The following is a 14,840-nucleotide window of genomic DNA, read 5'->3' on the forward strand; positions in this document are numbered from 1 at the left end:
GTAAGTGTTCTGGTTTGCGAACTTTTTTCAGAAGCCGAACGTGCTCCGTTTTGAGTGTCACATTTCCGTTTTGAGTGTTAGGCTTCGGATTTGAGTGCCACACTTATTGAGTGTTACGCTGAGGTCTGTCTGGTTTTGCTATTTATTTAGCGTTTTTGCGGCTCATTTTTGTGTTTGTTTTTGTGACTGTGTGGAGCCCAGTTCAGCTACTGATTGATTGACTGATTGTGTGACTGCAGTACATTGTTTGTTGCTTTCATTTTATGGACCAATGGTCTCGTTAGATAGTAAAATCCATGTTAAATTGCTGTTTTAGGGGTTGCTTTTAAAAGTCTGGAACGGATTAATTCATTTTGCATTACTTTCTATGGGAAAGCACGCCTTGGTTTTGGAATGGACTTCCGAAACGGATTAGGTTTGAGAACCAAGGTACCACTGTCCTGCGCCTGAGCTGATTTGTTAAAGAGTGCTTAGCTCATTTTCTCCTATTTTTTGGACAGGCTTGCAGAAGCCCAATATGCCTTGACCTTTCCCCCAATCTTCTACATGGAAGGCTAACAGGGAACAAAGTGGTGAACTGGGACATAAAGGTAAACATCTCCAATGGCTTGTAATGACTGTGGGATTCCATAAGGGTTTGGATTATATTATGTGTATGAGAAATGACCACCCAACTTAACAGCGTTTTGGGGGAGCTAATGGTCTCAATCCTCTCTCTCTCTGTATGTGTGTGTTTCTAAGACCAAAGAAGGGATGGGGAGAGTAGATGGAAAGCAAAAAACCTGGCAGGGGAGATCAGTAGAGATACCTTGGAGGTGCTTTACAAAAGGTTACATAAAATCTTGACACTTTCATAGCAATGCAATCCTATGCAGGTCTATTTAGAAATAAGTCTTACTGTACATGTAAAGAATTGTGACTTTCTAAAGGCAAGTCTGCAGTGCAACTTTCTGCAGTCACAGTGAGCAGGAAGAGTGTGCGTTGACTCTTGACATCTAGGTTGTGTAGTTGTTTAGTCATGTCCGACTCTTCGTGACCCCATGGACCAGAGCACAGCAGGCACTCCTGTCTTCCACTGCCTCCTGCAGTTTGGTCAAACTCATGCTGGTAGCTTCGAGAACACTGTCCAACCATCTCGTCCTCTGCCGTCCCCTTCTCCTTGTGCCCTCCATCTTTCCCAACACCAGGATCTTTTCCAGGGAGTCTTCTCTTCTCATGAGGTGGCCAAAGTATTGGAGTCTCAGCTTCAGGATCTGTCCTTCCAGTGAGCACTCAGGGCTGATTTCCTTAAGAATGGATCTGGGTTGTAGATTCTCCCACTTGGGGCGTTGGTGGCGCTGTGGTCTAAACCACTGAGTCTTTTGGGCTTGTCAATCAGAAGGTTGGCGGTTCGAATCCCCATGGCGGGGTGAGCTCCCATTGCTTTATCCCAGCTTTCTGTCAGCCTAGCAGTTCGAAAACACGCCATTGCGAGTAGATAAATAGGTGCCGCTGCGGTGGGAAGGTAAACAGTGTTTCCGTGCACTCTGGTTTCCATCATGGTGTCCCGTTGTGCCAGAAGTGGTTTAGTCATGCTGGCCACATGACCCAGAAAAGCTGTCTGTGGACAAATGGCGACTCCCTTGGCCTGAAAGTGAGATGAGCGCCTTTGACTGGACTTAACTGTCCCGGGGTCCTTTACCTTTTTACCTTTACCTAGATTCTACCAAACGTTCAGAGGATTGGTGTAGCATAACACCTGCCATATAGCCCAATGGAGGGTTAAGAAGTTAATTCATTAACCTGTAAAGTACGTGGTAGTTTCAGCATTTCTGCTTACTTTCTCTTCTGGAAGTAGGTTATTATATGAGAGAAACTGAAAGGGACACAGTTGAGGTGGAGACAAAACCTGTCTCTCACTCTAGATTACGGGGACCAAAGTGGCACGAGAAGGGGGAAAGTTTTGCCTCTGCTTCCATGGCATCCCCACTTGCAGCCCCATACATTTCCCACAAATAAATCCAATGTTTTTAGGAATAATAATAATAATAATAATAATAATAATAATAATAATAATAATAGTAATAATAATAATAATTTATTATTTATACCCCGCCCATCTGGCTGAGTTTCCCCAGCCACTCTGGGCGGCTCCCAATCGAGTGTTAAAAACAATACAGTATTAAATATTAAAAACTTCCCTAAACAGGGCTGCATTCAGATGTCTTTTAAAAGTAAGATAGCTGCTTATTTCCTTGACATCTGATGGGGGGGGCATTCCACAGGGTGGGTGCCACTACCGAGAAGGCCCTCTGTCTGGTTCCCTGTAACCTCACTTCTCGCAATGAGGGAAGTGCCAGAAGGCCCTCGGCGCTGGACGATAGGGGTGGAGACACTCAGGAACACAGGACTGAGGCTGTTTAGGGTGCAGACAGAAAGCAGGGTGCAGTGTGATTTGCTATTAACCTCCGCATCTATATAGTATTTGCAGCTTGTTTCAGAAGCTCACAAGAATACCAATTCACTTACAGTCGCAGATCTTTACCAAAGCTCTTTGGTTGTTGATTTCCAAACACTGACTACACATTCCTCTTCCCACCCCTTCTCTCTCTTCCCTCTCTTCCTTAAGGATATGATCAACTGCGTTGGTGGACTGAATGTGCTGTTTCCACTGCTAGAACAGATCAGCTGCCTCGATGGGCAGCTACCTGAGAGGCTTGATGTGGAATCGGTTGCTCCTGAATTGCAGACACCTGTAGAAGGAGATTGGGTGGTGTTAACCTCCACCAAGGCTTCGGGTAAGGCGAGAACTGTGTGCATTGAGGCTTTTAAATAGCCTTTTTTATGAGCCCAGGGAAAAGCAATCCACCCAAACAACAACAAAACCTCTCTTGATCATTTTCTTCTTCTACTTCCACAATTGCTTAGCAGAGCTAACTTTTTTTAGCTAAAGGCCTATATTCCTTCTTCCAGAGGCTCGTTTAGAGAAGAACATTATTGCAACTTTCATCCTGATGATAAAGCACTTTATTCAGAGACACCCAATCAACCAGGATAATCTTGTTCACTCGCATGGGGTCGCAACCTTAGGAGCCCTGTTGCAGAAGGTACGCAGCAACTACCAACATTTAATACTAGCAATTGTACTGAGTAGGATAGTTAAACCATAGTTTGTATATGTTTTCATTTTTGGTAGACAAGTGTTGCCGTGTCAGATTCTCTGTTCACAAATATGTGCATTGTGAACTACAGTGAATCTATTGTTGTACAGGGTGAGTCTTTTAAAAGAGGCCCTGTGGAACATGTGTACTCTGTATCCGTGGGGCCATTTTTAAAGGAATCACCCTGTATATCCAAGCCAGATATATTTTTCCATTGATCCACACCAAAGAACTCCAGCGTAGATCAGTGAAGTGCAATGAAAATGCTACATAATTGTATGTAATTTTTTATCCAATTTTCTGTTTAAGAATTTCAAGTTCTCATTTTTACATCCTTAAGATATCAGTGACTTCCCTTCTCTTTCCGTGGTTCATTTTACATATCATAAATCCCTGCATATTTTACAGAAACTATACCATTCAGTAATTCATTATTACATCTATCATAGCTTATTTACACTGCTGAATCTATCTTAATGCTGCCAGCGTTTTTAGCTGTACACAGTTATTTCCCATATATTCAATAAACGTTTTCCAATCATCTTTAAATGTATGTTCTTCTTGTTCTCTTATTCTATATGTTAAGTCTGCAAGCTGCGCATATTCTATCAACTTAAGTTGCCAATCTTCTTTGGTTGGTAGTGGCATACATAAATAACCTTTTTTGACACCTGGGAATTTCATTCTAAATTATCCCCTGAAATGCTACAGGATTGTAACTCCCTGCCATTCATTAACATTAAGGGTGCACATATTAGCATTAGAGACTTGAATTTGATTTATTAAACTAAAGCTGTTATAAAAGGTAAAGGTAAAGGGACCCCTGACCATTAGGTCCAGTTGTGACCGACTCGGGGGTTGCGGCGCTCATCTCGCTTTATTGGCCAAGGGAGCTGGCATACAGCTTCCGGGTCATGTGGCCAGCATGACTAAGCCGCTTCTGGCGAATCAGAGCAGCACACGGAAACGCCATTTACCTTCCCGCCAGAGTGGTACCTATTTATCTACTTGCACTTTGAGGTGCTTTCGAACTGCTAGGTGGGCAGGAGCTGGGACTGAGCAACGGGAGCTCACCCCGTCATGGGGATTCGAACCGCCGACCTTCTGATTGGCAAGCCCTAGGCTCTGTGGTTTAACCCACAACACCACCCGCGTCCCTTCAAAGCTGTTATAGTCTATTGTAATAAAATTGCAAACCTGTGGGGAAAAGTGCAAATTCGGCTTGCGCACACCTCTTCTCTCAAGTCTCAGGTTGACTTCTTCCATGCAAACAAAACTGGTTGGTTTTTCTTACTAAGAACACATTTGTCACGAAGCCTACTTGCTTAAATACGCAGTCGCAATATTTGTTTTATAGTTTGTAGAACATAAAGGGATAGGCATAAATTTGTCCGACTCTTTCTTAGGTGCCGAGCAGCTTCATGGATGTGAATGTCTTGATGGCCGTCCAGTTGTTGATAGAACAGGTCTCTGTGGCGAAAAACGCACCCCTTCTGCAGCAGATGTATCAACACTTGCTTTTTGACTTTAGCATCTGGAATCGGGGAGACTTCCCGTTCCGAATCGGTGAGGCTAGGCGCTGTTAAAATTAACACTGAAACTTAACTTGGTTTGCTGCACGTATCATAATGCACTCGCCATATATATGAAAGGCTAGACTGACCTGCCCTGATGGGAAATGTTATGTTTGTAGGTCACATCCAGTACCTTTCTACAATTATCAAAGACAGTCGGAGGCTCTTCCGAAAAAAGTATGGCGTGCAGTTTTTACTGGATACACTGAGGATCTATTATGGGTATGCAATCTTGCATGTTTCCTTAGCTTGTTGTGCATTTTAACTTTTGTATGCTTTGACGTCTGGCTGTGAATTTTTCTTGATTTTATTGTTTTGTCTTAACCGCTCTGATGAGAGAGAGAAAGGGAGAGGAAGAAAGAATATACATATAGTAAAGGTACCCCTGCCCGTACGGGCCAGTCTTGACAGACTCTAGGGTTGTGCGCTCATCTCACTCTAGAGGCCGGGAGCCAGCGCTGTCCGCAGACACTTCCGGGTCACGTGGCCAGCGTGACGAAGCTGCTCCGGCAAACCGGCACCAGCGCAGCACACGGAAACGCCGTTTACCTTCCCGCTATAAAGCGGTACTTATTTATCTACTTGCACTTAGGGGTGAATTCGAACTGTTAGGTGGGCAGGAACTGGGACCGAACAACGGGAGCTCACCCTGCCGCGGGGATTCGAACTGCCGACCTTTCGATTGGCAAGCCCTAGGCACTGAGGCTTTTACCCACAGCGCCACTCGCGTCCCCGATTATACACACACACACATATATATATATCTCAAACTGCCGACCTTCTGATTTATAAAGAGTGCAGGCCAGAAGGACATGTGCCGCTGATTCAGTGCTGCCATCTCCACAGGGACATAAATGTTTTTCGTGTGGAATCTTGTTGGAATCGTCCCTCAAGTACCGCCGAGGGCAATACATTCAATCTTGTGAGAGTAAAAGCACGTCTATATTTTAGAATTGGGTAGGGGTAGCTGTTACATACAAAGAGGTAAATTATATACAAAGGGAAAAATGCTTTGTGAAAAGAAAACTGGAAGAACTAAGGTTCTCCTGGGTCTGGCCTCTTTTGTATTCATAGTACGCCATCATTTTGATGAAGTCTTCTTTCCTTGTTTTTGTTAGAAACAGCTCCAAAGACAGTGACTTGGCGCCAGATGATCTTAAAACAATAAGAACATCTCTGTATGGATTAATAAAGTACTTCCTGAGCAAAGGTGGGGCGCATGAGGAAGTGCAGAGCATCATGGGCTATATAGCAGCCATCAACGATGAGGCGCAGGTATTTAGCATGCCTGTGTTAAACTACGGTTTCTTTTTTCTTGTCATTCTCCATTCCATCTTCGAAACGTTGGGAGTGGGGGCGGGGGAAGAGATGAAATGCTTGTAAATAATGATATATAGCATATTGCATAAACCGTCTGCTGAGTGCAAGCACCATATTTTTCGCTCTATAGGACGCACCCGACCATAGGACGCACCTTGTTTTAGAGGGGGAGAACAAGAAAAAAATAATTCTCCCCCTCTCTGCTCAGCGCCCCTTCAGCGAAGCGGCAGGAGAAACGGAGCCCCTTCCCTTGACTGAAGGGGCGCTACGCAGCTCTCCCTCTCTGCTGAAGCCAGGAGAGTCTTGCTCTCCCGGCTTCAGCAAAAGGAGCCCGAAGCCTTTGGAGCGCAGCACGAGTTCCCGCTGCGCTCCAGAGGCTTCAGGTGGCTATCCCTGAAGCCTGGAGAGTGAGAGGGGTTGGTGCGCACCGACCCCTCTTGCTCTCCAGGCTTCAGTGAAAGCAACGCGAAGCCGCCGGAGCACGGAGGGAGCACTCCCTCTGCGCTTCGGAGGCTTCGCGTTGCTATCTCTGAAACCAAGGAGCCTGCATTCGTTCCATAGGACGCACACACATTTCCCTTTAATTTTTGGAGGGGAAAGAGTGCGTCCTATAGAGCGAAAAATACAGTATTTCATATAAGGTAACTGAGCCTCTTCCACAAACTCTTCTTTCTTAAGGGGATTCTATTTGTTTTTACCCTGCTATGCGTGGCAGATGGAGTGCTGCAGCCCGTGGCTTGTAAATCCAGAGCACACTGCTGTCTCGTGCAATTCTTTCCCCTTCCTCCAGAGCGAATTCCACCTTCCCTTCCATGCAGTGATCTAATCATGGCGCAGTGCTATCTCTGCATTGGCACTAAGCAGAATTCACTTCTTAACCAGGGTTTGAAGTAGCTTTGCTAAACCTGGTTCAGCAGAACTTCCTCAGTGCAGGTTGCTATGCTAAACCAGGGGGTGAGGAATTAGATCTGGCCAGCTCGTTGGATCGAAAACTGTTTGACTGCCCATCTGTCAGGGACCTGATACTGTATAAAGTGTCGGAGCCTCCGCTGCGACTGAGCTGGAAAGCTCGTCCTCCAGTCGAGTCCTTTGTAATCGCCTCCGATGATGATTAACGACCTGAGCTTCTGATAAGGCTCCAGGCACGTTCCCTCATTACGCAGAGTATCCAGCAGCAGGGAAGGACGAGATAGTATGAGCTACATTGCAAAGAGTTTTATTTCTAGCTACGCAGACAGAAAAGAAATAAACCGTATTTTTCGCTCAATAGGATGCACTTTTTCCCCTCCAAAAATTAAGGGGAAATGTGTGTGTGTGTCCTATGGAGCGAATGCAGGCTTCCTGGCTTCAGCGATAGCAACACGAAGCCTCCGAAGCCTTCGCTCCGGAGACTTCGCGTTGCTTTCACTGAAGCCAGGAGAGTCTGGTCTTTGAGGCTGGTGGTGGGGGAAAGCAGCGCTTCCCCCCACTCCCAGCCGCACAGGCTTGGGAGGCAGCGGGAAGGCACGCGACGCCTCCGCGCTACTCCCCGACCTGGTTTTGAGGCTGGCGGAGGGGGAAAGCAGTGCTTCCCCCCACCGCCAGCCCCACAGGCTCGGTCGAAAAGCCCGCAGGAGCCACACGCTCTTTAAAGAGCGTGCCGCTTTTGGGGGCTTTTCCCCAAGGAGGGGAAAGGGACTGACTGGCCGAGTCAGTCCCTTCTCCCTCCTGTGGGCTTTTGTGGGAGATGGGGGAATTCCCTCACCTCCCGCAGTAGCAGGGAGAAGGTCTGGGATAAGTGCACAGGCTGCGTGAAGCCTGTCTGCTTCTCCCAGAGCTGGGGTGTCATATTTCCCCCCTTGATTTCCTCCTCTGAGAACTAGGTGCACCCTATCGTCAGGTGCACCCTATAGAGTGAAAAATACGGTACATGCTCTCTCTGTGAAAGCAGAGAGCAACTGAAAAACAAAGGAACAGGAAACCAATAAAACATCACATCCGTCTCCTGTCTTTCATGAGACTTCCAACAGCCTGGAATCTCAGGAATGCAAAACAGAGTCTTGTGACTCCAAGCACTGCACAGTGGCATAAACAGAAACCAACATAAAGTCAGATGGTTCAACTTGAAAACCCATGGCTGCAAAGGAAGACTCGCGAGCTCTCTCAATTTTTCATTTCTTCCTTTGCACCCTCAACTTGAATTCCAGCTGTGTCTGCAAAGGATGAATTTGGTAGTGCCTTCAGTTCTTCCTTCCCTGCTTTAATGTGGCACTTTTTGAATTTGGTGCATTTTACCTTTGCCAAAAAAGGGACGCTGAATCAGAACAACCATCAATCGGTGGAACAACCAATTGACATTTGTTCCAGTTAAGCAGTAAAGAGCAGGTTTTCCCGAGGGAAGGCGGTGGGGTGAGTGGAAGTGTGGCTGAACCCTGAGTATCTGACTTGAATATCCAAGCAGCTCAATACCTCTCTGCCTTTTTCACTTGTTTTGCCCTTCCTGGCAAGTCTCTGATCCCCAGCTACAAATGTTCATGGAGAAAGCATGCAAATCCCAGATAGGGCTGTGCCTGACTCAGATTGGGTCCATCCTAATTCCATTAGGGGCGCTGGCATTTTTTAAGAAACCCCTCGCTTCAAATAATCACCCCCCCCCATCTCTGGAAATGAAAAGCTGTTTACAATGAGTGAGATTGAATAGTGAGAACTGTGTGGCTTTTGCACTTTTGATTCAGTTTTGTTCTCCCCCAAGCTCTGTGGCATCCTGGAAGTACTTTACAGCCTGCTCCACACCAGCCCAACTCGAGACCAGCTTTTCTTGTTGCTGTTCGAGCCCGGAAATGCAGACATCCTCTATGCTTTGCTGCTGAACCAGAGGTACTCGGATGGACTACGGGAGCTTGTGTTCAAGGTAACTTGCTTCATCTCCTCTAAAATGATAGATCTAGCTAGATTAAGCCACATTTTCTAGGAAACATCTTTCTTTTGGCACACTTGAGTCCTGCGCACACCGATGTATAGGATGCAAGCCAATAGCTTTTAAAATATATATATACCTTTGCTGAACTGTTGTACAGTTATAGCTTCAGCTTCTGGAAACTGGCTGTCATTAGCTAATTTTAAACTCCAATACTGTGTATATTTGCTCAGAAGTACCGTATTTTTTGCTCTATAAGACTCACTTTTTCCCTCCTAAAAAGTAAAGGGAAATGTGTGTGCATCTTATGGAGCGATTGCAGGCTGCACAGCTATCCCAGAAGCCAGAACAGCAAGAGGGATCACTGCTTTCGCTGCGCAGCGATCCCTCTTGTTGTTCTGGCTTCTGAGATTCAGAATATTTTTTTTCTTGTTTTCCTCCTCCAAAAGCTAGGTGCGTCTTATGGTCTGGTGCGTCTTATAGAGCGAAAAATACGATAGATCTTGCTGTGTCTACCTGCTCGCAAGCAAGTTGGTTTAGGATTGCAGTCTTCACCTGAGAGGTGTTTATCGACTTTTGGTTTTTTTAAAAATAATCATGTCCTTGTTCAAGCTGGCACTGCATATATGGCTGTTTTTAATCTTAGTTTGATGGTATGTTCTGAGCTGCCGCAAGGGTTCTGTAGAACTGCAATTTATTAAGAATAAATAATTGTGCCCATTTGAAATTTGTTCTAATGACATACTGACCCTTAAACGGCTTAGAAACAATACAAGCGCTGTCTAGAGAAGAAATGGAACCTCTTTACGGTTGTTTCTACTATCATCTGATAAATCTCAACACGAAAGCTAGCTCTCTTGCATTCTGAGACACAAACATGACCGAGAAAATAGTAGCCAGGATGGGCCTGTGTAGATTGGAGTCGAAGTTGGTTCTAAATGAGTGGGATTGAGGCGTTCCCAAAGTAAAGGAAGGATTGAACTCTGATTAATAAGAATACACACAGAGGCTTGAACCAGCAAGACTGGGAAGGATGCGTATAATAATCTGTGTCTCCACCCTCTGGCCCAGGTCGTTTTATTCACAAAAGAACTTTTTACAGAGTGTTCGTAAGAACCAATCAGATTTCTTCTGAGCATTTCAACAAACCCCACGTGGGGACAAAGTTAAACTACCAAAACTAATTAAGCACACATATTTCTGGGGTAAACAAAACAGAACTACAAAGGAGTGCATTTGGCAACCCCTGAGGTCATAAACAAGCAAAATACATGATAAGAAGGATGGCCAGGAAGACAGCGATCATTATCACCTTCAGGTGAGATCTGTTTCCTTGCCCTAAGATTAACATCCTAAGATTAACATATCAGAAAAGCTACAGCAAAGAAACTGCCCACTGTCTTTGATGACCCAGGATGCCTGCTTGGCGAAGCAACTGGCAGTGTACGTGACTGGTCAAGAAAGAGAAATGGAACAGGGATGCAGAGGTGTGGATTGATCAAGAATCATATCAAAATAGTTTAAACCCAGTCAACGCAATGCTTTCATTGCTGACACAGATGGCTTACTCTATATTTGTTATAATTCCTAATAGCAATCCCACCTGATCACTACATGGGATGGCGAAGACCAGGGCAAATGTCTCACCTCTATGATCATGCACTGTTTGGGGGATGAAGCCATCATGAATAGGAAACTATTCATCTTCCACCTCCAGAACCCAGCCAGACTTGGGTTTCTGGTTTCTTGCTTGTGAAGAAGGGTCTTTGGTGTGCATCAGTGCTACTGGGGAGGTTTGGATCTGGCTGCCCACCTAGGGAAGACCTTCATGCAGCCTTTCTTTGCAGATCATGGGGCAGATGTTGAAGTGCACCAAAGTCTATGAGCGGAGCAAACAGCGTATGAAACTCAGAGAAGTTGGGTATTCCGGATTGGGACTGCTCCTGAACGAATCTCCAGTGACCACATCTCTTATTAAGAACCTTCTCAACCAAGTTCTTCATGCAGGTACTTGGGTGGTTCAGTAATAATGATAATACTAATACTAATACTGGTACTAATAATATTTATTACCCCCCCCCCAATCTGGCTGGGTTTCCCCAGTCACTCTGAGCGGCTTACAGCACACACACACACACACACACACAGCATTACAAACTTCCCAATACAGGGCTGCATATCTTTCTCACCATCCTCTAAACCATGGGTTGCCAGCCTGGTCCATACCGCCCACTAGTGGGCATTTCAGGATTCTAGGTGGGTGGTAAGGGTAAAGGGGACCCCTGACCATTAGGTCCAGTCGTGATCGACTGGGGTTGTGGCGCTCATCTCGCTTTATTGGCCGAGGGAGCCGGCGTACAGCTTCCGGGTCATGTGGCCAGCATGACTAAGCCGCTTCTGGCGAACCAGAGCAGCGCATGGAAACGCCGTTTACCTTCCCACCGGAGTGGTACCTATTTATCTACTTGCACTTTGACGTGCTTTTCAACTGCTAGGTTGGCAGGAGCAGGGACCAAGCAACGGGAGCTCACCCCATTGTGGGTGGTACGGGGGTTCTAAATATTATTTTTTATTGGATGAGCCTCAATTTAAGCTCCAGGGACACCCTTGTTACAGCGCTTTAAAAAGTTCCCCACTGTGTGGTCGAACCCTATCAGTTTTTTCTTCTCGTCTGCGTTCTGAAATAGGAAAAATACATTTATCACTTCAATTCATTGCAGTGTTTTCATGGCAAAGTCCAAATACACAAAACCCCCCCAACCCTCTGCAATTTGGTGGTTGAAAAAGGGACAGAGGTGGACTTATGACATTTTCCCTTTTTCTCATCATGTGTGTCTTGAATCCTTACTCTACAGATCCAGTTGTGAATTTTTTTTTATAATATTTTTTATTAATTTTATCTTACAAAATTTTAAAGACATACCACACAAATTATTACATACATATTCTTATTTGGACTTCCATCAGCTCCTCTAATAATCCTCCGTCATAATCACATCTCCTGCAATACTTAACTTAATATTGCCTTTACATTTCTTAACAGATCGTCTCTCCCTTTCCATTTTTACAATATTTCTTAAATTACTCCTCACAGAACTTCTTGTAAACCTACAAACGTAGTTTGATCATCACAAATAACTTTTCAAATACTCTGTAAATTTAGTCCAGTCTTCGGTAAACCTCTGGTCCCGCTGGTTTTGGATACTTCCTGTTAGCTTATCCAATTCTGCATAGTCCATTAATTTCATCCTCCATTCTTCCAACGTTGGTAATTCTTCATGCTTCCATTTTTGGGCCAGTAATATTCTTGCTGCAGTTACCGCATATAAAAAGAGTTTACAGTCTTTTCTATTTATCTCATTTCCAACAATGCCCAAAAGAAATGCTTCTGGTTTCTTTATAAATGTATATTTCAACATTTTTTTCAACTCATTATGTATTATCTCCCTGAAGCCTTTCACCTTTTTACACTCCCACCACATATGATAAAATGATCCTTCTTTTTCACAGATCCAGTTGTGAATTACAGGGACTTTATAGCAGTGGTGCATCTGGCTCACAGAGCAGATATCAATGTCCGAGTGGCCATCTGTCAAAAGGTGAGTTGTTGTTGCTGTTGTCGTTTTGGAGTGGGCCAGGTGGTAGACAGGAACATCATTGGTGAATCGCAAAGAATGGGTCTATTGGACGAGGTCTGGAGAGAGACAGTGGAGTTCTTAGGATGTGTCCAGAAGTTGATGCAGGGTGCAATCCTGTTCACATGGGGCAGAGGAGGGGGAAAAGGCACCTGGTGGCTATGTGGAACTGATCTTGTGGAACAATGTTCATATCTGGTTTCTCTCATCTTTTTTTTTTCTTTTTTTGTAACCTGGTGAAGATAGTATGAATTGACTGCATTATAACTATAAGAATTCTCAGTGAGTTTTGCATCCTCAGGATTCGGCTCCTCCCCGTTTACACAGTCCATTTGTCTCTCTCTTTTGTAAAAAAAATATTTTATTTTTTAAAAATACGTAAACATAAAACAAAATCAATTAAAAATCTATAGAATGAGATTCCTCTGAATCTCAAGGTCCCCCCCCCCCAATTCCCTCCATGGGTCCTAAAAACAATGTTTACAACTGCATATCGGCTCATATCCAAATTTTCCATCAGTCTAAATCATGGGTAGGCAAACTAAGGCCTGTGGGCCGGATCCAGCCCAATCGCCTTCTAAATCCGGCCCGCGGACGGTCCGGGAATCAGTGTCTTTTTACATGAGCAGAATGTGTGCCTTTATTTAAAATGCATCTCTGGGTTATTTGTGGGGCATAGGAATTCGTTCATTCTCCCCCCCAAAAAAATATATAGTCCGCCCCCCCCCCTAGGTCTGAGGGACAGTGAACCGGCCCCCTGCTGAAAAAACTTTGTTGACCCCTGAAATTGTCCATAAGTTTTGTTACTTTACAAGTGTGGTTAAAATCCTGCTAATGTTTTCATCTGTCCGCAATTATAAATAAATAAATTAGAAATTTCCCCCATTATTTTTTAAAGTTCTTGTCCTCTTGGTTTCCGAGCTTCCCAGTTAATTTTGCCATTTCAGCATAGTCCATCAACTTGGTTTGCCATTCTTACCTGGTCAGAATTGTTTCTTACTTCCATCTCTGGGCTAGTAACATCCATGCGGTGGTTGTCACATACAAAAAATGTCTTTTCTGGTCCTTTGGAATCTTGGTACTGTACCTATAATTCCTAATAGAAAAGCTTCTGGGGTTTTTTTGACAAAAGTTATTTTAAACATTTTTTTCAGTTCATTGTAGATCATCTCCCAGAAAGCTTTTGTTTTCTTACACATCTACCACATATGATTAAAAGTACCTTATTTTTCTTTACATTTCCAGCAGATATTTGTACTTGTTCTATTTTTGCTAACTTAGTAGGGGTCAAATACCGCCAGTACATCATTTTCATATAATTTTCTTTCATTGTTCAACATGCCGTAGATTGCAAATTTGTTTACACAGTACATTTGTCTCTTAAACCATCTATTTAAAGTTTGATCTGTTGTATTATAATCCCTGCTCTGGTTTTTAAAAATGCATATTGTTTTAGGCTGAAATAATTATAAAGATGGCATGTCATATAACTAGAGATGGGAAGGTTTGGGGGGGAAACTGGAAAAATTGGGGAAAACCCCCAGTTGTTTCTAAAGCCATCCCCCCCCCCCAGAAAAATGGAAAAAAGTATGCAGAATATTCAGATTATATCAAACTGCACCCCCCCCCCGAAAAAAAATGGCTTGGGGAAAAACCAGGAAAAAACTTGGGGTTTTCCCAATTTTTCTGGTTTCCCCCCAGGTTTTTTCCCCATCTCTAGGTCACACCTTTAAATTCTCAGACCTATTAATTACAGCTTAAGTTACCGTATTTTTCACTCCATAGGACGCACCTTGTTTTAGAGGGGGAGAACAAGAAACAAAATTCTCCCCCTCTCTCTGCGCAGCGCCCCTTCAGCGAAGCGGCAGGAGAAACGGAGCCCCTTCCATTTCTCCTCCCACTTAGCTGAAGGGGCACCTACTCTTCAGCGAAAGGAACCCGAAGCCTTCAGAGCGCAGCGGGAGTTCCCGCTGCGCTCTGGAGGCTTCAGGTGGCTATCTTTGAAGCCTGGAGAGTGAGAGGGGTCGGTGCGCACCCCTCTCGCTCTCCAGGCTTCAGCAGAAGGCATCCCGAAGCCTCCGGAGGCTTTAGGCGCCAATCTGGAGAGCGAGAGGGGTCGGTGCGCACCGACCCCTCTCGCTCTCCCGATAGCCCCGGGTTCCTTTCGCTTGTGGGGCTGGCGGTGGGGAAAGCCGAGCTTCCCTCACCGCTGCTCCCCGCAACTTGTGGGGCTGGCGGCGGGGAAGGCTGAGCTTCCCTCACCGCCAGCCCCGGG

The 14,840-nt window shown here is 44.9% G+C and overlaps 1 protein-coding gene across 4 annotated transcripts in view; it reads left to right on the top strand.

Moving 5' to 3' along the window:
- NBEAL1 (neurobeachin like 1) overlaps positions 1–14,840 on the top strand; it is a 142,931-nt gene that overhangs the window by 78,151 nt on the left and 49,940 nt on the right. For all 4 annotated transcript variants that reach the window (XR_014007218.1, XM_081190962.1, XM_081190961.1 and 1 more), the window contains 9 exons: positions 501–590; positions 2,609–2,777; positions 2,953–3,086; positions 4,547–4,706; positions 4,834–4,936; positions 5,833–5,989; positions 8,766–8,924; positions 10,778–10,937; positions 12,441–12,529. Coding sequence is in view for 3 of the 4 variants with exons in the window: in XM_081190962.1 (XP_081047088.1) it covers positions 501–590; positions 2,609–2,777; positions 2,953–3,086; positions 4,547–4,706; positions 4,834–4,936; positions 5,833–5,989; positions 8,766–8,924; positions 10,778–10,937; positions 12,441–12,529 (1,221 nt within the window). In the remaining variant the exon portion in view is untranslated. The remainder of the gene's footprint in view (positions 1–500; positions 591–2,608; positions 2,778–2,952; positions 3,087–4,546; positions 4,707–4,833; positions 4,937–5,832; positions 5,990–8,765; positions 8,925–10,777; positions 10,938–12,440; positions 12,530–14,840) is intronic.

The sequence above is a fragment of the Podarcis bocagei genome (genome assembly GCF_964188305.1).
Source record: "Podarcis bocagei genome assembly, chromosome: 1".
In the NCBI taxonomy this organism is placed as follows: domain Eukaryota; kingdom Metazoa; phylum Chordata; class Lepidosauria; order Squamata; family Lacertidae; genus Podarcis; species Podarcis bocagei.